The following is a 23,045-nucleotide window of genomic DNA, read 5'->3' on the forward strand; positions in this document are numbered from 1 at the left end:
GGGGTTTGTGCTCTGAAGCTAAACTCGGGTTGTGTGTGTGTGTGTGTGTGTGTGTGTGTGTGTGTGTGTGTGTGTGTGTGTGAGAGTGTGGCACTCTCTGACTACTCTTCCATCCCATCCCCCACCACATGACCCCACAGCTCTGTGACCTTGTGACATGTTTTTCCCCTCAGCTGTGAAAGGGTAAATATGCTACTCATACCCGACGCTCCTGATTGGAGAAAAGTACAGTTGTGTGTGTATGTGTGTGTGTGTGTGTGTGTGTGTGCCTGCACGCTTGCATGTGCTGAACAGTTTTGTGAGGCAGCTTTGTAAACGCGTCCAGTTCGAGCGCAGCACTGCAGTGGGGGTCGGGGTCTCCGGTCGCGGCGTGACGGCTGCCTCCGAGCCCCCTGCTCTCCGGGATGTTTCGTAGCTGTTGCTCAATGCCTGTGCGATCTGCTGGTTCTGACTGGTAGCGGCGCATTCCAAACCCCTCCCAGCTCAGATCCTACTGGCGGAGGCTGCTCTCCCCCGGTCTGTGAGTGTGTGTTCGGCAGGTGTGCAGCAGTCGGGGGGTTGCTGTGCTGTTGGCTGCTCTAAATTGGAAGTTGTTCAACTTTCTTAAGGGTTGTGTGTGCGTGTGTGTGTGTTACTGCCCTTGTCAGTACCAGAAGCAGAGGTTTCTTGTTTCTAGATGAGTTGGCACTAGTATGTTCAGTGTGTGTGTGTGTGTGTGTGTGTGTGTGTCTCTGCACGTTAGCGAGGGTTGGTAATCTACAGGTGGTTGTTGGATGTTTAAGACGTTGGAGCGCCGGCGTCGGGTGAGACGAGGAGAGCAGGGAAGGTACGTGCTGTTGGTTGGAGGAGAACCGGCTGGGCGTGGCGCGGCCCTCCGCGCTCCACTCTCCAGAACCGGAAGCGCCGCTCCGCACTGCCAGCGACAGGATGGAGTGGAGGGGGAGGAACTGGGAGGGAAGAGAGGAAAAAAATAAATAAAAAAAGGAAAACTTTCCATTCCTCCTTTGTCTTTGCTGCTGCTGCACTCGCAGGGATGTGTGAGCGGTGAGAATGGGGGGGGCCGGAGAGCGGGATGGGGGGGGGGTCAGATGGAGCAGCCTCTGCAGGGGGTGGGGCTGAAGGTGGACTCACTCTCACTCATCTTCATCCTCGGGCTGTATGAGCTGGTTTGCCCCGCCCCCAGCCCCAGGTAGCGCTGGTATGTGTGTTTTTTTTTTTTTTTTTTTTTGTGCGCCGGTGCCCATCTGCTGGTGATTTGCGTTAGCTGCTAATGAATTTGCTGCTCGTAGTTCTGCTTTACATCAGTGTCTCTCGTCTCCCACCCCAGACTATAATTTAACCCACCCGTCCTACCTGTGCTGTTGCGCCATTTGAAAAAATATAACACGTTTTAATCAAAACTGTTCAGATTCCATCATTTCGACAATAACCAGAAATGGCTGCCGGGAGTGCTCTCTTTTTCATCTAAAAGTGCGAGGAGACTAATAAGATCTTCTAATGCAGCCGTGTCTCTAACGACTGGGGGAAAGACGACGAGGAATAACACCAAAACTTGCACCAGACGCTTCCAATGCAATCCGTTGAAATTCGAACAATCCTGAAAATATTCACGTGTGGGACATGAGAAAGTGCTGCTGGCTACAGCCAGGGCTGAATTTACTTTATTTAGCTGTAGACCGGATGCAACGCCTAAAATTGTATTTAGTTAACAAACTGATCTCCTCAGACAGAAGTACATCCAACTGCGTCCATCCAGCTGGTTCTCCAGGGCAATGAAGGGTTTGAAAAAATTACTAGATGGCTGCAAAATTGTAGAAGCCCCCAGGCCGTTTTACCAAACAAAACCAATGATTCCTGTCAATGCAACTAATTTCGATCAAAAGATGTAAAAGTCTGCCGAAAGGCTGCGTGTGATTCTCAGTGTGCAGGCTTGGTAGGTCCCCCTCAGCCTCTGCAGATGTTAGATGGCGGTTTGGCTGGTGGGGCGTTGAGCTCCTGTGTGTTTGTGATACGCTGGGAGCAGCAGCAGCAGCAGCGGCAGCTCACGGCAGACAACAATCGGCTCTGTCCTGGACTCTCGCTCGCTCGCTCGCTCGCTCTGTCTCTCCACCACTTCCTGCTTGCAGCTCACATGTCCACCTCCCCCTCTCCTCCTCTCATTTTCCTCAGCGCCGTCTGTATGTGTGTGTGTGTTAGGGTGTTGCTCTCAGCTAGGAGGAAAGTTCCAAGTCGCTCCCTGTCTCTGTTCCTCCCCCATCTCCTCTTCCTCTCCACCCCCCTGTCTTCCTCCTCCTTCTTGCTTCAATGTCTGTCCTTTTTTCCTCATCCTGTCATCCTCCTGCTTTTTCCTCCCGCTCGTTGCTCTTGTAAGCTCTTGCACGAGTGCGGTCTAGCCTTGCCTCATTCGGGCTGCGCTTCTCTTGTCTCTTCTTGCCTCCTCTCTCTCTCTCTCTCTCTCTCTCTCTCTCAGCCCCCTCCCCTCTCTGTAGGGTTGGCCCCACTGCTGCTGTGTACGTTGGTATCGGTGGAAACACCCACGGCTGCTGCAGATAGTGCAGAGAGAGAGAGACGTGAGGGAGGGGAGTGGCAGAGAAAGCAGGAGAAGTTGCTGTCCCAGGATGCTCTTGTTGAATAAGTTGCCCCAAAAGAATTTACATTCACATTTACAGCATTTACCAGACGCCCTTATCCAGAGCGACTTGCAATCAGTAGTTACAGGGACAGTCTTCCCCTGTAGCAATTTAGGGTTAAGTGTCTTGCTCAGGGACCCAATGGTAGTAAGTGGGATTTGAACCCGGGTCTTCTGGTTCACAGGCGAGTGTGTTACCCACCCAGAGGTGAAAAAGCACATACAGGCTCCAGCTGTTCTATACATGTCATCCTGTTACTATTTACACTACGGTCAGTTCTGCCCATGGCATTTTGAGGAAATAATGTAATAATGTAATAATAATCCTGAAAAAACGTATTCATCAAACATTCATCAAACTTCACTTTCTCCTGCTACTAAAAAATCGAAATATATTTCTTGCATTGGATTCTTCAGAATGGTTCCATCTTAGTCTCCATAACCACAGAGTAGGTGCATCCAAACCTTTGACTAGTAGTGTATACTGCTGAACATAGACACTGGCTACGTATTGCTTACAGCAAGTGCATTTGGCTCGATAGGGTAAGTCAGAATGTCTTAAATGCTTGTGGCGTCTTCTTCAGTTCAGTCCAAGGATCGTTGTCTCTCAATACTCAATTGACTCTAAAACCACCCAGATTTCAGTCACGTAAATCTACAGTCTGCATAAATCAAACATTTCTGTGTCTGTTGCAGTTCAGAACTGTGTTTTTTTTTTTTTTCTTCACCCAGAACCCTGAGGGATCTGTGGCCCACCACTATCTAAGAGATCTCCGCTTATCTGTTTTGCAGATGTTAGCGATTTGCAGGCAAACTCAAGCCACAGTGACTGAGGGGCTTCCTGGAATGTGCAAACACACATACACACTACGCGCATGTGCTAAAAGAGGAAGTGTCCAGCGATGTCCTTCCTGTAGGCGTGGCTGTCGACTGCGGCCACGGTCCCCGTCGGTGATCCTGTGCTGCCTCAGTGTGTTGGACTGCTGAGACCTGCTGTTTCTACCAGCTCTCCGCATCCTGGCAGGAAATGGCCCTGAATCTTAGAGATAAATGTAGTTTTGGTGTAGAGGTCATTCCCCAAAACACTAGACCCTACATGTGATTCTTTCAGACCCTGTAGGGTCTGGTGGGATTTTTGCTGCATTGGTGACCTCAAGGCTCATATCATTTTAGATATGGTGCAATTACAGCATAATATGAGGAGATGGGAGGAGCGTAAATATTCGTTAAAACTACATTTTATTCTACCATCCCTATAAAATACTTAAACATCCCAACCTGCCTATTTATATTTTGAATGTTAATTGGATGAGATAAACTGATTCTAGATGCACTGTTGGATCTCCCTTCCTAAGTTTGTATAATTAAGTACTAAAGTTGTATTTGAATAATCCCTACTGTCAGCAACACTAGCAATAAGCTTGAGATAAGGCCGTGATTATGCATTGAGCTTTCGTAATATTACATAGCTGTCGCTAGTGATTGACAGCACTCATCTGTAATCGGTGATCAGGGTTGATTAACAGACGTATTTCTGCTCCGCAGACATGGACGGCAGCTCGGCTGAGGAGAAGTGTGCGCCAGACACTGCTGGTGCAGCAGTAACTGAGGCCATGGTCCAGTCAAATGGAGCTGGCAAAGACCTCCAAGGTAAGTGAAGAGAAATGGTTATCTTCATCCTTGCAGATAAAACCTCTAGAGAGAGATGGGCGTGGCCCAGAACGATAAAGATTCTTGATCATCTGATTTAGCTCAAGCTTCATGATAAGCTGTGAGGTATCAATCATCATTGTAACTCACTGTCTGTATTTTGCTCAGCACTTTCTAGAAAGATGCAGAATGAGACTCAAGAAGATGCCAAAGTAGTTAGCATGGAGTCTGAAAAGAAAGGAGATGTAGAGGAGTTTCGGGTAAAAGAGGAAGACGAAGGACAAGACCTGACCCCTATTAACTCCATGATGTCGACAGTCATGAATGCCGGCCAGATCAATGGTGGCATGAACTCTGTGTCATCAACAACCCCTACCAAGAGCCCCAGCAAGTCCCCATCTGTAAACCGCACCGGCAGACGGAACCAGGTATTCTTAATAACGATCTGACACGCAGTGGTTTGCCATTCGCTGATCATGAGAAGAATGCTTTCCCATTGTTTCTGTTGTTGTGAGAAGTGGGATTGTCAGCCACATACATTGGTAGAATTTCAACAACTAGGCATGAGGTTGACAAATCAATTTGATTATCATGATTTTCCTAATATTTTTGGACAGGCTGTGTTGTAAGAGTGATGTGTATCTTCTGATACATTGTAAGATCACATTAAGAAAAGGAAGCTCTCATCTAGTTAAACAGTACAGTACAGTACTGACAATTGAGATGAAGTAATTGATTCTCAGAAATCTAATATCAGCCAAAACGTATAAACAACCACCTGGGGCTTATTAAGAGCATTAGAGGATTTGAAATCGGTTCATTGATGCATCCTTTCATTGACTGTAAACCAGCTGATACACAAAGGTCTACACACGTTTGGGTCTTTGATACAACCGTAGTGTTCTTGAGGCTATGTGTCTCAGATCAAAGAGCCATTCACATTTGAAAGCGAAGAGATTGTCATTGTGAAACACTACAGCTTAGCACACGGTGACACAACAAAATGTGTCCTCTGTTTTTAACCATCACCCTTGGTGAGCATTGGGCAGCCATGACAGGCGCCCGGGGAGCAGTGTGTGGGGACGGTGCCTTGCTCAGTAGCACCTCAGTGGCACCTTGGCGGATCGGGATTTGAACCGGCAACCTTCTGATTACGGGGCCGCTTCCTTAACTTCCTTAACTTAGTTTAGAACCAGTTACCAGGATCATAACATGGATTATATATGGACAGTGGAAAAGAATTCCAGTTTTGCATCTGCCGGTTCATGGAAATCACCAGCAGACATAAATTTTCAGCAGACAGGTTGAGCTCAAGCAGTAAACGCACACGAACTTCCGGTCCTTTCCATATGATTTGCTGCTTGTAGATTTATTACGGTGATTGGTAAAACCCCATATATATTTTTTATATTCTAAAAATATTCTTTATTTATTTTTTAAAATTCTAACAAAGTTCCTGTGTTGTTTCTTCTTCCCCTGTAGTATTGAAAATAGTATTGTGTATTGAGTACCATCTTTAGTATTGGTATCGAGTTTGAAATTTCTGTATCGTAACAAGTCTACCACTTACTACCCTCGTTTCCCTGAGCAAGTCACTTAACCCTGAGTGTCTCCAGGGGGACTGTCCCTGAAACTACTGATTGTAAGTCACTCTGGATAAGAGTGTCTGATAAAAACTGTAAATATAAAAATAAAGGTTTCTTGCTGAAGCCAGTCCAGTGTCCCAGTGCCACATTGTGGAGATGTACTGGCCACTGGCCCCTCGCCAGTTGGTGTTGGTGACGACCTGTCATCCAACGTTCTTGATGAAACACAGGCAGGGTTTCTTGGCCCGCCTAATTCTGTTGTCACTGACTTTCTGTTTGAGTGTGCCATTTAAAATGATTCCCAAGCCTTAGGCTGTTAAATTGTCCAAATTGGGTTTGTACTTTGTGGCCATTGATACAGCACTAAATCTTGATGCGTCCATGATCGATACCTTGGAGTCCAATGTCTGTGTTGAAAATCTGTAGGAATTTTTTTTTAATGGCAGAAATGACAAGTAAATGAAGTCAATTTTCACTAGACATCAGACATGCAGTACTTTTCCCTCTGTTGAAACATGCAGTGAATTAGGATGAAATTCTGGTTTGTATGTTGAAAGATTCTTTCCTTCACCTACGAAGATAACATGAATGCATTGACATTATTGTGATATCATCATTAACATGGACAGTGTATTGATATTACATCATATTGTGGGATTCTGTATGATTCTTCTGGATAAAGACCTTGCATGTGGGGAGTGTAAGACTCAGTAGTTCACCAAATCAGAATTCTTTAAACACTGACAATCCAGCTATATGGACATTATTACATAGATAGCAATAACATAGTGTATTACAAGCAATGAAAACTTTGCTTTTTATCAGTATGCCAGTGACCATATTGGAATTTTGCCCTGTTCCATTATTCAGCCCTGAAAATGTCCATAATGTTGATCCACAATATTGAACCAAACATATCACAAAGTTTGGGAATAATATCAATTCTTATATATGGACTATGACTGATGGAAGCATGTCATGTTGGAAATGAAACCCTCTGAATGGAGGCGAGGGTCTGCACCTGTGCATTTATGTTCAATAGTAAAGGCTGCCAATCAAAATGTTCATTTCCCCTTTTGCAGTTACTGCAGCCCATTAGATTTCCCCCACTTACCAAGAACAGAGGCGCCTGTGGATCCTGACTGATCAGCAAATGGCCATGACCACTACCTAAATCTGCCCTTTGTCGCTGGCCTTTGCGTATCTCATGCCTCTTATTAGAGTGTGGGATTTCTGACAGAAACGACTCTCTGTGGAGGAAACAGGTGTTGGCGCCCACCCCCCTCCCCATCTGCAGTAGCCTAATCTGAAAGGCAAACCTCCCTCTCCTTCACGAACAACATCGCTAAGTACGTTCCCATACGTGAGCCGTGGCAGGCTCTCCAGCCATCCGGCCAGGCCGCTGTCCCGGTGAATTAGCAATGCTCCTACTGGGCCGCTGTCAGGAGAAAACAGATGGGGAGGCCACTTGTGACACTCCATAATGACAGCAGGCAGCTGCTCCCGCTGCAACACCACCCTGTGTGTCCTGGTCTTCGCCTGCCAGTTTTCCACCTTAATCTTTCCTGCCCCTGCCTGCTTTTCAGTACGAGAGAGACGTGTGTGTGTGTGTGTGTGTGTGTGTGTGTGTGTGTGTGTGTGTGTGTGAGAAGGCGTGTGCACGTGGGAGATAGGCTACAGTGCTGTGGCATTCAGCGCAGTCAATGATTAGCTCCTGAGTCAACATGAGACAGAGTCCGGTGCACACTGAGTCTTCAGACTAGGAGTCAAATCAAAAAGACACTTAAAGCCTGTCAGCTTTTATCCGTACATTTCCATTCAAATCTGTCAGAGCAGCAATAAAAGAGGTCAATTAAAATGAAATAATGAACCACAGGGGACATTTGAAGAACAAGCGAACAAGGCTGGTCACCAGTGTTGTTTGTGGAATTTAATAAAGTGTCAGCGAGTGTAGTTATTTGTCTCTGGATCAGACCGACGTGCTCACGTGATGTTGATTCATGTCGTACGGGAGCTTATGGGGGCCTGGAGTCACCTGTTGTCATCAGTCACAGGGGTGGCCATCACTGCCGCGGCCTCGCCTGTGCGCTCTTCATGAAACTGAGTGAGAGGTTGCTGGGCTGCTCTGATTGGTTGGCCTCACTGAGATGCCTGCATTTATGTTTCAGGAAGTGAAAGAGGACCGGTCGACCTTCATCTGCCCGCTGTGCGACAAGAACTGCATGACCCAGCACCAGCTAACGATGCACATCCGACAGGTAATGTCGCACACAAAATGAACACACACACATATTCACAGCACACCAAGCACACCACTGTGTTCCCTGTCCCCCTGCACGAATAAAATTTACTGAGTGAAATGAGCCTTATTTTGACCCAATTGGCAGGATAATGTTTAACCAAACTGAAAGGCCTCATCACGTATTATGACATAAAAAAGCCCCAAGTGTCCCTGCAAGATGTTACAAGAAAGTACAGTGCTCTTCATATCACATTGGTGTGATATGACAAGGTTAAATTAAGCTAGTTAGGAAGCTTGTTAGCCTATAAAAATCCATAAATGAGCTGCATCGTTTTCGAAGCGTCTTATATGCCGGAATCTACAGTAATCTATTATTAGCCTATTTTGTGCATCCTTTTGCACCTTTCAGACACAAGGGAAAACAACGATTTCAACCTTATTGAATAGGGCACAAAAGCACATATTAACACATGCATAGAAAAGATAAACCCACTGATGTATCCATCTTTACAAATGAGGCAAAAGGCCACTGTTTGCATTGTGTATCATGTATAATGGGGCCATTAGAAAATATTACTTCTGTCAGCGTTGTTCATGCTGAACAAACATTAAATGTTTCAATTCCTTTATGATTCTCAGGCTCCCTTTATGATTTTATTAATATGATATGAGGTCATTTGATATGAGGCCAAAATGTTTTGTCCTGGGCTTCTTTTTGCTTCTGTAGCATTCATGAAACACATATGGCGTTTAATACCACTGACTTTTTCCTTTGTCCAGCATAACACGGATAGTGGCAATACTGACCACGCCTGCAGCATCTGTGGGAAGTCTCTGAGCTCGGCCAGCTCTCTGGACCGCCACATGCTGGTGCACAGTGGCGAGAGGCCCTACAAATGCAGGGTCTGTGGACAGACTTTCACCACCAATGGCAACATGCACAGGTCAGCATCCGCCCCACTCTTTCACTTTGTACTTTCCTTGCAGAGACTGAGAGGGCAAAATCAGCCCTAGCAGACCAATGATAAATGGCATAGAAATAGAATTCCCTCCATTTTTGCATTGTTTTGGATTGTGGGTTAGTATAGACTAGATGTAAAAGGATGATGGTGGGACAAAAAAAGGGTGAGAAGAGAGGAGGGTTTTTGCTGTGGTCTGCTGTCAGCTTCCCTTTCTAAGTGTCTATCCCTAGTGATGTGGGGTTCTGGTTATTTGTGGTCGGTCTGCATGCCTCACCTTTCTGCATCCTTGAGGTGATGGGTGTGTCTGTTTTAGCGTTTGTAGATGTTTGTAGAAACAGGACCTGCTTTAGGATGTTGTTAGGCCAGAAGTCAACTTAAAAGGCTGTTTTCTATTTTTGCTACCCTGGAGGCTGGGCTGGTTCTTAGCAATGGAGTAGTGAGGTGACTATAAGTTTTTTTTTACTTTTCATCATGGTAATTAATTTTAAAAGAAGTGTCTGTGTTGTTCAGAGAAAATGCACCAGCATGTCTTCACTGTACTGTGTGGATAACCTTTTTCGTTGACCTATACCGCATTCTCTTTCACTGCAGTTTTATTTTCTGATATGCAGCTATGCAATTAACCCTAAAGTAATTTTCCCATCATCCAACAGTTCATTCGTCAATGGTTAAACAGACCACACAGCTTATTGCAATTCTAAGAACACACAGCCAGTGTTACCATTAGCAGCCATCCTGGTGCTTCAGACACAGCCCCAGCACGTTGTATTTTACTGGAGGAGGCAGTAAATTTCCTCTCTCGACTGAGCGAATTAATTTAGCCTAATCTGTTTATTGAAGAAAGGGCACTGTTGGCCTTAGATAAAGGAACCGTCAACACCTATACGCCCTTCTGCACTTCCTGGAGTGAGTGTTAACTCTCCAAAATCGACAGTGCCCTCTGGCATTTGGTCCAGTGCACTGCAGTAAAAGTGACTCAGATAAAGTTTATGGTCCACTATTAAAGTAAATCAGCAACGTCGCGTCCTCTTTTTGAAGGGCTGCTGTAGTGCCTGGCTTCCCTGCAGGAGAGGTTAACAACAGAGTTCCTGTGTCCTGTAGCCCTTCTGTGGCCTGCCATAGCTTGTCTCCCTTGACAACGGGACGTGAGGGAGGCCAGAGAGCCGAGATGTGAGATGGAACAGGATTTGGGCTGCCAGAGTCGGGTCCTCATATGGGCGGCCATCACATTGCCTGTATGCTATTAATAACCCTGGCTACAGAATGTAAAACAAGATTCACACCACTGCTGACATTTTATTCTCTCCATTTCTCTCCCTGCCTCAACAAAGACATACACACACCATAGCAGCACACACACTTTTATTGCAAAAACACAACCATCCACATGCCTCAAAACCAAAAACTGCTTTGAGGGCTTGGATGCTTAGTGACATGCAGAAACACAATCCCAATTAGACACAATAGGAAACTCTCGTAACTGAACGCGCACACTCACACGCACACACACACACACACACACATATGTAGACACAGGCAGTGGGAGCTGCATACGTTGTAGAACCTGAAAGGTGGGTTTGTTTCTGCAGAAGCTCTGGGGGAGGGGGAGAGGAGTAGAAGAGGGTGCAGGCCTCAGCATGTCGTAATGTGACACACATGCACACACTCTCTCTCGCTCACTTACTGTCTCACTCTCTGACCTCTCAAAGAAAGAAGCCCTCTGCTGTCCATGATTATGCCAGGCATTTTTTTCACGGCCTACACTCACACTCCTACACAATACATCTCCTACACACAGAATGGGTTCCTTGTGCAGCATTTAAAGTCTCAAAATGTGTTGGCTGTTGTTGAAAAGGGCCCCTAAGAAGCCGGTTTGCTGCTAAACATGCAGTAATGTTGGGATAAAACCAGATGCTTGGTAGCACACACTGTAGTGACACCACTCAGTATCCTATTGCTCTGATTACATCGTCTCATTTACATAATCAGCACACGTGGTTGTAACTGAATATGTTTCTGTAATCAGACCACATTTTACCACATTTTTTAGTCGGTATTTGGAATACAGTCACTCAAAAAAGAAAGAATGCTTTTGGAATACATCTGCTGCAATATATTAAATGCAGCTTGCATGCATGAATTTATACAATTCATGTATACATTTATATTATGCATGCATGAAGGTGATTTGACCACTGACAAGGGCACATTTCTGCTGCTTATGTAAATTGTATTCAATGTATTTTACATGTATTTTACATGTATTTCAATGTATTTCAAATGTACTCTGAATATATTTTGTTACTGAAAACAGTTATAGCAATGTATTCAGTACTCAGCTGTACCTACTTTTCTTAGTATTTAGCCCAGCCTTGTCTGTATACTGATTCACAGTTGAAGAATGACAGATGTTTCAGTATTTTATGTCTCATTGACATGCCACATATGCATACAGCAGATGATCTTTTCAAACCATGTCAGTGTCATTTTTTTGTCTTAAAATTGTTGTGATTTGATACTGAACCCTTCTTTGAACTCTTTTCTAGTTTAAAAAGCAAGTGTAAGTGCAATCTTTGATTGAAATTCTATTTTTGAATCGAACTCTCTGGTTTGAATATGCAGACACATGAAAATCCATGACAAGGAGCCAAGTAGCGCCCTGACTGCCAGTCCACCTTCCCCAAGCAAACGCAGACGCAACTCTGCCAAAAGAAAACTCAGTATTGATGAAGATTTGGACCAAGACAGCCAGATACCCACTAAAAAGGTAATGCAGTATTTTACAACGTACAAGTACATGTAAGTCAAACGGCTTTTTTGCAGTGTTGCCACAGCTTGATTAGAATTCCATATGCCTTAGGTTTGTATAAAATAGCATATATTACCATAATGTGTGAATTGAGGTTTTTGCTTGTATCTTCAGGTGATGAAAGAAGGTGAGATTGATGTAGTGGTTGGAAAGAGTGAGGAAGAGCTCCTTCACTGTCCAATCTGCTTTAAGACATTCATCTGCAAATATGGACTGGAATCTCACATGGAGACACATCCGGACAATACCCTGAAGTAAGAAAGTATTTCCATGTTGTATAATAACAACTCTAAAATGATAACAATAATAACAACTTTTTTACCATTTACAAAAATGAAGCATGCCCAGTTTAGAACATTCTAGCATTTATGGGATCATTCATTGAAACAATTCAGCTGTCCTTGGAGGATTTGTGAGTGCCACAATGTCCTAATAGTGTAAAAATGTACATTGTTCAGCAGAATACAAAGGATTTGGAGTGCCACAATGTCCTAATAGTTTAAAAATGTACATTGTTCAGCAGAATGTGACCATAGAAACTGTACCTATAATTCTGATAATTCTGTACCTGTTGATTTGTCCAGGTGTAATATATGCTGCATCACTTTCCGCAACCACCGGGGGCTCTTGCGCCACAATTCGGTCATTCATAAACAGCTACCCACTGATCCTTCCGGGCAACCATTCATCCAGAGCAATCCATCTGTTCCTCTTGGCTTCAGTGACCTGGCATTTATTGATTTCTCATGCCAAAAATTTCCCCAGATTGCTCAGGTGAGTCTACAAGAACTGTAAGAGGTGACATCTTGTTCCATGTTGTGTTTAAGTGTGTCATGTTTTCCTCAGAAATTCCTTCAAGCAGTTCTTTTGGTTTTGTAGGTCTGGTGTGAGACCAACTTACGCAGATGTTCAAGCAAATTTCACCGATTTGTGTGTGAGGTCTGCAACAAGGCCTTCCCATTGCAAGTGTCGCTGGATCTGCACACTGCCACACACAAATCCAGAGATGAGGATGATTCACTGACAGCAGGTTCTGATGCAACCAGTGATGGCCATAAAGACACAACTAATGACAAGGGAGGAGACAAGTCACACAAGGACACAGAGATTGCAGAAAATGGAAAGAAGATGGGCTTTATGGAGTCTCTTGGCCTTCAGCACAACTCACAGATAAAAGCGGTCCAGTCTGATGAGGAGATTCAACAGGCCATTTTAGACAGCATCCGTGTGATCCGTGTTGAGCCCTCAGCATCACATTTACCTCAGGAAGCCAGTTGTAGCCTAAGCCTCCCCATTCTGGAGCCCTTCACAATCCAGGGTTTGTCCCAGTGCAACACCCTGAGCTTTCTGTCCCTCCAGCCTGTGCAGAGGGGCTTTGTCATCAGCCCTGAGAGTGGCCTCATGGTCCGGCACATTAGCAATCAAGCAGAACTGGCTGATATCCAACAAATTGTCAAGATGGCCACCTCAGTGGCCTCCAAGATTCCACCCCTGGCCAAAGCTCCCGATCATCTACAACAGATGGACACCAAACAAATGTCATCCCTCAAATCTAAACCGCCAGTTACGCCTCGTTCGACTGTAGGAACATCCACACCTCCACCTCTTGTAATGAATGCCCAGCAGGCCTCTCCAGGATGCACCAGCCCAAACCTGCCGCCCCCAACCAGTCATCTCCTAAGGACTCGCAAGCAGTCCTCCTCTTCTTCTTCCTCTTCTTCGTCATCACCTCCCCCCAACAACCAGGGGTATAACTGGGAAAATAAACAGACCGTAACAACAGTAACTCCTTATGACATATCTTCTGACATTACAAAATGTGAGGATACCGGCAAGGAGAGAAAGAAGAGTCCTGCAAAGGCTGAGTACCCTTGCCGATTCTGCACCCAGGTCTTCTCTTTTCCTGCTGGTCTGCAGGCACACATGCGCCACCACCTGGGCACTTCACCATACCAGTGCAGTATCTGCAGCTATGCAGCGCCAGATAAGGCCACACTGATCCGCCACTTGCGTACCCACAGTGGAGAGCGGCCCTATGTCTGTCGCCTCTGTCACTACCCTTTCACGGTAAAAGCCAACTGCGAGCGTCACCTACGCAAGAAGCACATGAAGAACACTCGTAAAGAGATAGAGAAAAATATTGAGTATGTCACCTCCTCTGATACAAGTGGCATCATCAGTGCTGCTCCAGACCTCCTGGAGAACACCTGCTGTTACTGTGGTGAGGACTTGAAGAGCTACAGATCCCTCCAGATCCACCTGCGAATGCATAACGGCTGCCCACGTAAGCCCTACGAGTGTCGGCTGTGCGGAGCAACCTTCCTGGCCAAGAGGAACTGCATCCACCACCTGCTAAAACAGCATTCTGAGATCCCAGAAAAGGAGATTGAGGAGCACATTGTCACTCTGGCTCCTCTCGCTCAAACTGCTGTTCAAAGCAATCAGCCTGTCCCTTCTTCAAATGGGCTCCACCTTAGTGGAATTCCACAGCCTTTTAAAGAAGACTCCAGTCCTTGCAGTGTTGACACTGAGCAGGACCAGCCACTGGACTTCTCCAGCAAGACTCACATTAAACAAGAAGCTTCACCATCCACCTTGCCTTCAGCATATGATTGCCCAGTGGAGCCAATTGACCTGTCCATACCTAAGGGTCCAGAGAGGAAAAAGATGAAGAGTGAATTGGTTGACCCTGTCTCTGTCTTGTCTCTGTCTGCTGAGATCAAGAAAGAGCAGTCCTCCACCAGCGCGAATCAAGCAATGGAGAACTCCAGTCTCCATAATCTTCATCAAATGTCTTCTCCCCAGCTGAACAGTGGCCTGGCCAGACCTTCTGCAAAGCTGAAGCCACTTCTTCCCAAACCAAGTAGAGTGTCTAACTCTGTAGAACATGCCCCATTGGCTTCCATTGCTCAGATCATCTCATCAGTGACTGCACCCCAGGCACTCCTCAAAACAGGAAGGAAAACCAACAACCCTTGTACTGGGGACACTGATGCCTTAAATGACCAGAAATTTCCTATGCTGTCAATCAGTCCTGGTCCAACAGTCGAGGACTCTTCTACAGAAAGTTCCAGACGGAGGGGCAAGAAGAGGCCTGCTCAGGAGATTTGCGATAGTGCCTTAAACATTGACCTAGAATCCAGTGGGGAGTTTCCCAGTGTGGAGAGGATGCTTGCCACCACAGACACTAACAGGTTCAGTGCATATCTTCAACCAAGCCAAGTGGACCCAGCGCCAGAGGAGGTGGAGAGGCAGACCTTCAGTGAGGAGGAGAAGGAAGGGAAAGAGGACAAACCGAAGACCCGACCTCAGAACAAAGGGAAAAAGAATGCCTATTCCAACTCTGTGCAGAAGATGACCTGCCCCTACTGTCCACGTGTGTTTCCATGGGCTAGTTCACTGCAGAGGCACATGCTCACACACACAGGTTAGTAATAGCAGTTATAGGAAGCGGTTAAGGAAGTGACCCCGCAATCTGAAGGTTGCCGGTTCGATTCCCGATCCGCCAAGGTGCCACTGAGGTGCCACTGAGCAAATGCACCGTCCCCACACACTGCTCTTCATCTGCTCACCAAGGGTGATGGGTTAAAAGCAGAGGACTGATTTCGTTATGTGCACCATGTGCTGTGCTGCAGTGTTTCACAATGACAACCACTTCACTTTCACTTTCTATAATAAAGTCTGTTATTTTTTGGACTTCTATAATAATTATATCTCATACATTTAAATCCGCTTTTCTATCTCTATGATTTTCTTGCTCACCATTATTTCGATTAAATTTGTAGGTCAGAAACCATATCCTTGTTCCAAGTGTGATGCATTCTTCTCTACAAAGTCCAACTGTGAACGCCACCTGCTACGCAAGCATGGTGTGGCCAATCGTGTGCTACAGCAGAATGGGCCACAGCCAAAAAACAAAGCAGACGACAGGTCGCAAGGAAGTGCAGGTACCACTACACAAAAAATACTAGTCCATCAATTCTCTTCTCGTTGTATTGAGGTCAGGATGAGTCAGTGTGTTCTAGAGCAGTGTGTCAAGTGTGATCTAGAGCAGGGGCTCAACCTTTTCCACTTAATGACTTAATTAATGTTAATTAAATGTATTATATTAATAGCTGTTGTTCATGTTTCACATGAGGTTTAAGACATCTAATTTTCATCATATATTGATTTAATGTTTAAAAACGTTTTTTTTGTATATCCCCCAGTTGTGTGAAAAGTAGAATGACCTGAACAAATCTGCCATTGCAGTCTATACTATATTTATATTCCATATTTACATATTATGTGACAAGGACATCTACACAGCTATCCGCTGAGGAGGTGACAATGTTGGTTCTTGAGCTGGTACTATACAGTCGAAACGGGACAAAAAGTGATCAAGTTTCTCTCTAAAACACTGTGACACTATGATGCTTAATTTCTGATGTGTTTTTTTTCAGAGAGCAATTCGGACACTGAACCTGGTATAACTGCTAGTGCTAGCGATGTGGAGATTAACCCTCAGGATCCTAAAGACAGTGCCAACACCCAGGAGCTGGTTACAGGGTGTCAGCCAGAACCAGTTACCACAGAGACTCCTGAGAGGCACGCTGAACCTGAGAATTCACAACCTAACAACAGTGAAATGGAGAACATGGACATCAACAATGATGACAGCTCTCAGTGCAATGAAAGCTTGGAGCAGAACCTCACCAGCAACCCTGTTGACACCGAGCCTTCAGCAGCCGAGCAGCAGCAGCTTCCAGTGGCCTTGTGCAGCACTGTTAACCCTGAGAGCAACTCACCCGACGAGTTCCAGCACACTTGCACCACATGCAAAAAGAGCTTCCGTCAGGCTGCCATCCTCACTCGTCACATGAAGGTCCACCTCCAAGAGGCTCAGGCAGAAGATTCAGGAAGGAAGAACAGAGGGCAGTACAGACAATCACCCGGCACCCTACCCAAAACCTGCGCAGAGCTGGAGAGTGGTGCTTCAGAGAAGGAGTTTGATGGAAGCAGCGTGGAGACCTCAGGAGCTGAGGAGGAAGACAGGGACAAGGACAGGGAGGACAGGAGCGATGAGGAGGAGTCAAAGAGTGCAGACGGTGAGAATGGGGTGGAACCTGGAGGAAAGGCTGACAAGAGGAAGAAAATCTGCAGCGTTTGCAGCAAACGCTTTTGGAGCCTACAGGATCTCACCAGACACATTCGTTCACACACTGGTGAGTTCACAAATGAACACGACCACGACATCGAATCTTGAATCAAGGTAGCACCCCACACACTGCTCCCGGGTGCCTTTCATGGCTGCACACTGCTCACTGAGGTGATGAGTTAGATGCAGAGGACACATTTCTTTGTGTGCACCATGTGCTGTGCTTCCTGTGCGTCACAATAACGATCACTTCAAGTAAATAAGCAACAGTAATAATAATAATGCATCCCAATAATCTGTGTATCTAATCTGTTTTACTTTTGCTTTTAGGTGAGAGACCCTATAAATGCCAAACTTGTGAGCGAACCTTTACCCTGAAACACAGCTTGGTGAGACACCAGCGCATCCACCAAAAGCCCCATGACAGCAAAGGCAATGAGGCTGAGGAGGAGGAGGAGGAAGATGATGAGGGGAGTGAGCCCATGCCCAAGGACGAGACAGGGCCTGATCCGGCGGAGACCGCCCAGTGCCCGTCAGGCAGCGAGAGCGAGTCGGCTGTGGTGGGTGGTTCTAACCCCATTTCAGACAATGAAAATGAAAGCTCAGAAGTTAACCACACCAGCAGTGGCGAGGTGGAAGATGGAGACCCAGAGCAGGAGAAAGGCGACGCGGAGGGCAAGGACTCCGATGAAGAGTTGAAAACAGATGCCATTTTCTCAGAATGTCCACCGGTCAGCGCAGACAGAACCTCAGAGGATCACGGTGACGGGGTGGAAGAGGCTCAGTCGGAACCAGGACCTGTCGAGTGACCCAGCTAGGCTGGGGTGCTATTGTCATGCAATCAAGAAAAATACTTAAAGAAGATCATCAGAACAGTGCCTTAGAACATTTTCTAAAACATTAGCTCATTTTTCATTAACTGGATGTTTTTTAAAGACTTTTTATAAATCTGATTATATTTTGAAAAGAGAGAAATCATCAATAGTTTATATCATAATATGGAAAATATGGAAAAAAAATTCTATGTATGCATTTAAGATGTATATTCACAATATATATTTTGGTTATTAGTATTATTGAAATATGAGGTTTGAATGAGAATGTTGGTGAGAGATTTCATTTTCATGATTTTTTTCCAACTTTAAGCAAGAGATTGAAGAAGCTAAAATGCAATGAAGCTGCCTTCTTAGATCAATTATCAAAATATGCTGATTACTTATAAATCACTGTCATTCTTGGGCAATATTTGCCTGTTTTGTACATTTTTGTTGAGCCACACACACACACACACACACACACACATATTTTTTTTTGGGACTGTGCCCCCTGGTGGCGTGGAATGTCATGCTGAACAGACCCTCCACATTTGTGTGTGTGAGAGAGAGAGAGAATTCAGAGCATGTCCAATGACAGTGTGTATTTGACCACAAGTAGTATTTTGTTACTGTGTGAATTGAATTGCACTGTACGTGTTGCTCATTTGCGTTTGCTCGCACACTGTTATGTATGTCCGGCTGTCCCGTTGCCTCTTACTTCCTTCATACTACAGTCATTAATGTGAGAGCAACCTCAGCAGCTAGCTCAAGATCCTCTTGTTGTTGCTTTTCGTTGACAATGGTGTATTGAGTGTGGGGTGTTATTCTGTACCAGCCATGTTGGTGCTCTTCTTCTAAAGTGTAACATCCAGCAGTGTACTGCATTTTGGAAATAAGACTATGCTTTACTCTGATCGATAGGGCTACAGCTGAAGTAAGGAGAGCAGATGTCAGAACAAAGAAGCTTGATGAAAGTGCCTGTTTAGAAAAGCACGCCTGTATTTTCCTTTTCTTTTCCAGGTAGTAGTTGCAATAGAAACCAGATGACACTGAACGCTGTGTGTCCCCTGTGCATTTGCTCATATGTAGATAATTTAAAAGTACACACTGAATTTGAATTTTTATTATGTATTTATTTGGAGAAACAATTGTGTGGTCAAAGCAATACTGAGAAGCCATGAGACATCGATTTAATGCTGCTAAGCAGGGTTTGAAAGAGTAAATCTCACAAATGGCATGAACTGGGATTCTTGATTAGGAGTAATTGCAATTATTTCTCAAGGCATGGTATACTGTAGGCCTTAATGTGTATCATTTATGTATTTTTGTTTAGTTGTGTGTTTTCTTTTTACTCTAATGCTTGGAATGAGTGGGTGGATCTTAATTTTTTTTTTTTGCATGTTTATGATTTGATTTGTTTATATCTGTATTCTTTCTCAGGGGCTTTATCAGAATATGCATCCTTTATATCCATCATTGTGTGGGGCAAAATCATTTATCTTTAGTACATTGAGAAAAGCAATCACTACAATACACGTGCACTTGACTGTGAATATGTTTAGGAAATGTTGCCAATGAATTCATCTCAATATTGTCAATATTGCCTCTATTTTGAGACAGGTGGCTAACCTGCTTTTGGCTTGGTTTCGTATAGTCCTTTCTTGTTCTCATTGTTTTCAAGTTATATGTATCATGTTTTCAATGCTGAAAAAAATCATTTAAACAATAAAATTACACTAAGTATGAGTTGAAAATTGAGAGTTTATGTTTATGAGAATATTGTGGGGAAATGTCATTTGAACGTTCATTTATGCTATGTTCATTACATGTAACAATTTATGTTGGTTATTTTGTCTGTGGTAATATTAGAATCTAACAGTCATTTACAACTTCGAGTCATGTCTATAGTGTGGGGAGAAAAGTGTTAACTACAAACAGTGGTTTTAGCTATGAGCAACATGGGCGGCTGCCATGGGTGGCATCGTGATGGGGACAGCGTCAGGGGCATCAGCAATCAGCAAGGGCACCTGCACCCATGCTGCCTTGACCTCAAGCTTCATGATTGATTATTGTCAGTACAACAGTACATTTACATTTCAGACCAGAGCACATACTAGGGTGTGAAGGCACCCTAAATGTTCACCTTCCTAGAGTATATTTACAGCATTTATCAGACGCCCTTGTCCAGAGCAATTTACAATAAGTAGTTACAGGGACAGTCCCCCCTGGAGCAACTTAGGGTTAAGTGTCTTGCTCAGGGACACAATTGGTAGTAAGTGGGATTTGAACCTGGGTCTTCTGGTTTATAGGCATGTGTATTACCCACTAGGCTACTACCACCCTTTACAGTATAAAGTATACACAGTATACCGTGTATTGAAATAATGTTTCACACAGACCCCCCCCCCATAGTGCAATCATAAAAGAAAAATGTATATACAAACTAAACTATACTAACTAAAAGTAAAACTTAAATACTGTACAGGTTATCTCTATAAGAGAAAAGTTAAACTTTTGTACAATGAACAGGTCGAACTGGACAACATCATGTAAGATGCTTGTAAGTGGATAAGTTGAATATTTCAAACAGGACACACAAGACAAGACAAACATGTGCAAAATATGTAGGAATGTGCAAAAAGAAAAGAGATGTGCAAAATGAGTTGAGTAGTGCAGAAAAAATGACCTCATGATTGCATGGCCACCAATCGGTTTTCTATCCCGTTTTTGGTGAGTGAGGGCGCCTGCTGCTTTAGGGGGCTGCAGGAGATTATCTGACTGGCTGGAACAGCATCTAATAACCAGCTCACAAAATAAAACTTGACACTGAAGTAGCTCCTTATTCGAATGATCAGTTCCACCTTAAATTCTGCCCAGCCGGCTGCAGTATCCATATTCCGCCTGTAGGGGGTGTAAGTCGGCGCGGCTTACAGCCAGGAAATCTTTTTCAGAAATAAAGAACGTTTTAAATGTGTATATGGCGTTCATCTCTGTGCCCACTCAACACCCTGAACTATTAGAAATGGTATCAAGTGTTACCTGTCTGGCCCAACACTGTTTTTACTGAAATATCTCACATGGTAACTGTGCATTGGATTGATGAATGACATTCTTTTATAAAAAAAAAGTTTAAAAAGCTCAGAGCTACTGAAAACTCGCTAGTTAAGGGTAAAATAGGATGTGTAGATATATCAACTAATATCTTTCCAAAACATGTTTTACTGTAAAATTGTCCTGTGCACATAGATTTGATGAATGATGGATATGGCCCTGCTTACTGCTGCTGGGCTGAAGTCTCACACCTGCCAATAGGGGAGGGGTTCACCCAGGTACCCTATAACCAGAAGTGGGACAAAGTCATTGCTTTTCAAGTCACAAGTAAGTCTCAAGTCTTTGCCCTCAAGTCCCAAGTCAAGTGCCAAGTCAAGACAGGCAAGTATCGAGTCAAGTCCAAAGTCAAGACTGATAAGTCTCAAGTCAAGTCCTAAGTCCTGCAGTTTGAGTTTCGAGTCCTTTCAAGGCTTTTCAACCGCAGAATAATAATATATTTTCACCGATCATGTATGCTTTTAAAATCTGAACTTATTAAAACAAGTGCAATTGAAACAAGTGCAATAAATAGTGCTGACATTGCACTATTAACTTCATTTTTAACATTTTTTTAACATATTTTGTAAGAATATTCTTCATTTTAAACCACTGCTTTACAGAATAAATGCATCTGAAAAAACAAGTGCAACTGTAATTATTTGAACAAAAAGTGCTAACATTGTATTTCCATGACATATTGCATTTCGATTAGTTCCACAACAGCTTGTCCCGTCCTGTACTACATGTTCACATGTGAGAAACATAACAAATACATGAACATAACAATGAACAGGGCTGTGCTTTTTATATGTCAGAGCTCTTTGCCGCATTGCATTTGCAAAAGACTAAATTGGCCAAAAGTCTGTCAGACATTTGTGCACGATGGGGTTGTAGTATGATGCCACCATGGCTGAAAACTCGCTCCACTGGAGCACTGGAGGCAGGCACTGCCAAAACTCTGATGGCCACTTGGAACAGTGAAGGAAGAGTTTTCATGTTCAATGCCCAGAACAAAAGGGCGTTCTGTCCTTCAGATATGTCAAGGTAGTGATTTAGCTGCAGAGATGGAGTAGTCCCAAGATCCTTCTTCTGCCTCTTATGGTATGCAGCAAACAGCCCTTCTCCTTCTCTGAGGTCCTCTTGCTCTTCTTCATCAACAAAAGGCACAGACTGCTCAGTCTCTGCAGCATCTTGCAGGATCAATTCTGGCAAAACATGCAAAAACAATAGGAGAAACAATAGAGTCCTTAGACTGAAATACTACAGAACACTTATTGTTCAATTAGATCAGATTATGAGGGAAAAAGTTACATTAGACTCTGTAACATTTACCTTTAACTCCTTGTGCCACCTCTGCCTTGACATCACGATTGACCAGGACATGGGGCTCCACCCACAACAGAGAAAAGGCTGGATCCAAGGCAGCTGCTTTGAGGTAGACTGGATCTGAAAAGGGAGCAGTGACCACATCTTGTGTCCTGGCCATTTTCACGTTGATGAAGATTCCAAGAAATCTTCTGTTCAGGAATTCCTGGAGACTTCTGACCAGACTGCTCAGGAAACAGCCTTGGGGCTTCAGCTTCTCTAGGTGGTGGTTGAGGGACAAGACAGATGGAACAACAGCACTGATTGTGATGACCTTCTCTCCCTGTGTCAAATCAGTTGCTTCTCCAAATGGCTTCAAGATGTCCACGAACTCCTTCAACAGATTCCACTCCCTTGCTGTGAATGACAACTCCCTGTGCCCAGCCTTTTCTAAAAAGGCACAGAGCTTTAGATGATTGCACTGGAGAACCGCCTTCACTTGCCTCAGAGTTGAGTTCCATCTTGTGTTGACTGCAGCAGGGATGCTTTTCTGTTTCCCAAATTCTGCATCAAACACATCTTTGAATGTTGTGCTTGTGTGCAGCAGTGAGCTGAGTTTTGATAACTTTGAAAGAGAAGGAGATACCATTTTTGTTTCTTTCAAACCATCTCCCACCACCAGCTGAAGAGTGTGTGCAAAACACTGCAAGCGCAGTTTCTTTGCCATAGCAACATCTACTGTTTGCTGATCTTCCAGGGTTAAGTCACACCAGAGCTCAGGGTCATCAAGATGATCTCCATCATCGTCATCATCTTGTTC

General features: G+C 44.4%; 1 protein-coding gene across 3 annotated transcripts in view; it reads left to right on the top strand.

Annotated features, from left to right (window-relative positions):
- rreb1b (ras responsive element binding protein 1b) overlaps positions 1 to 19,512 on the top strand; it is a 31,260-nt gene extending 11,748 nt beyond the window's left edge. For 2 of the 3 annotated variants that reach the window (XM_028976249.1, XM_028976248.1), the window contains exons 2-12: positions 4,175 to 4,279; positions 4,448 to 4,707; positions 8,034 to 8,123; positions 8,888 to 9,051; positions 11,692 to 11,836; positions 11,993 to 12,132; positions 12,463 to 12,652; positions 12,758 to 15,305; positions 15,664 to 15,825; positions 16,321 to 17,082; positions 17,346 to 19,512. In XM_028976249.1, the coding sequence (XP_028832082.1) occupies positions 4,177 to 4,279; positions 4,448 to 4,707; positions 8,034 to 8,123; positions 8,888 to 9,051; positions 11,692 to 11,836; positions 11,993 to 12,132; positions 12,463 to 12,652; positions 12,758 to 15,305; positions 15,664 to 15,825; positions 16,321 to 17,082; positions 17,346 to 17,824 (5,043 nt within the window). In that variant the 5' untranslated portion in view covers positions 4,175 to 4,176 and the 3' untranslated portion in view covers positions 17,825 to 19,512. Of the gene's footprint in view, positions 1 to 1,115; positions 1,199 to 4,174; positions 4,280 to 4,447; positions 4,708 to 8,033; positions 8,124 to 8,887; positions 9,052 to 11,691; positions 11,837 to 11,992; positions 12,133 to 12,462; positions 12,653 to 12,757; positions 15,306 to 15,663; positions 15,826 to 16,320; positions 17,083 to 17,345 lie in introns of those variants that run through there. The other variant, XM_028976247.1, reaches the window with a different exon arrangement.
- The last annotated feature ends 3,533 nt before the right edge of the window (positions 19,513 to 23,045 follow it).

The sequence above is a fragment of the Denticeps clupeoides genome, chromosome 4, assembly GCF_900700375.1.
Source record: "Denticeps clupeoides chromosome 4, fDenClu1.1, whole genome shotgun sequence".
Lineage (NCBI taxonomy): Eukaryota > Metazoa > Chordata > Actinopteri > Clupeiformes > Denticipitidae > Denticeps > Denticeps clupeoides.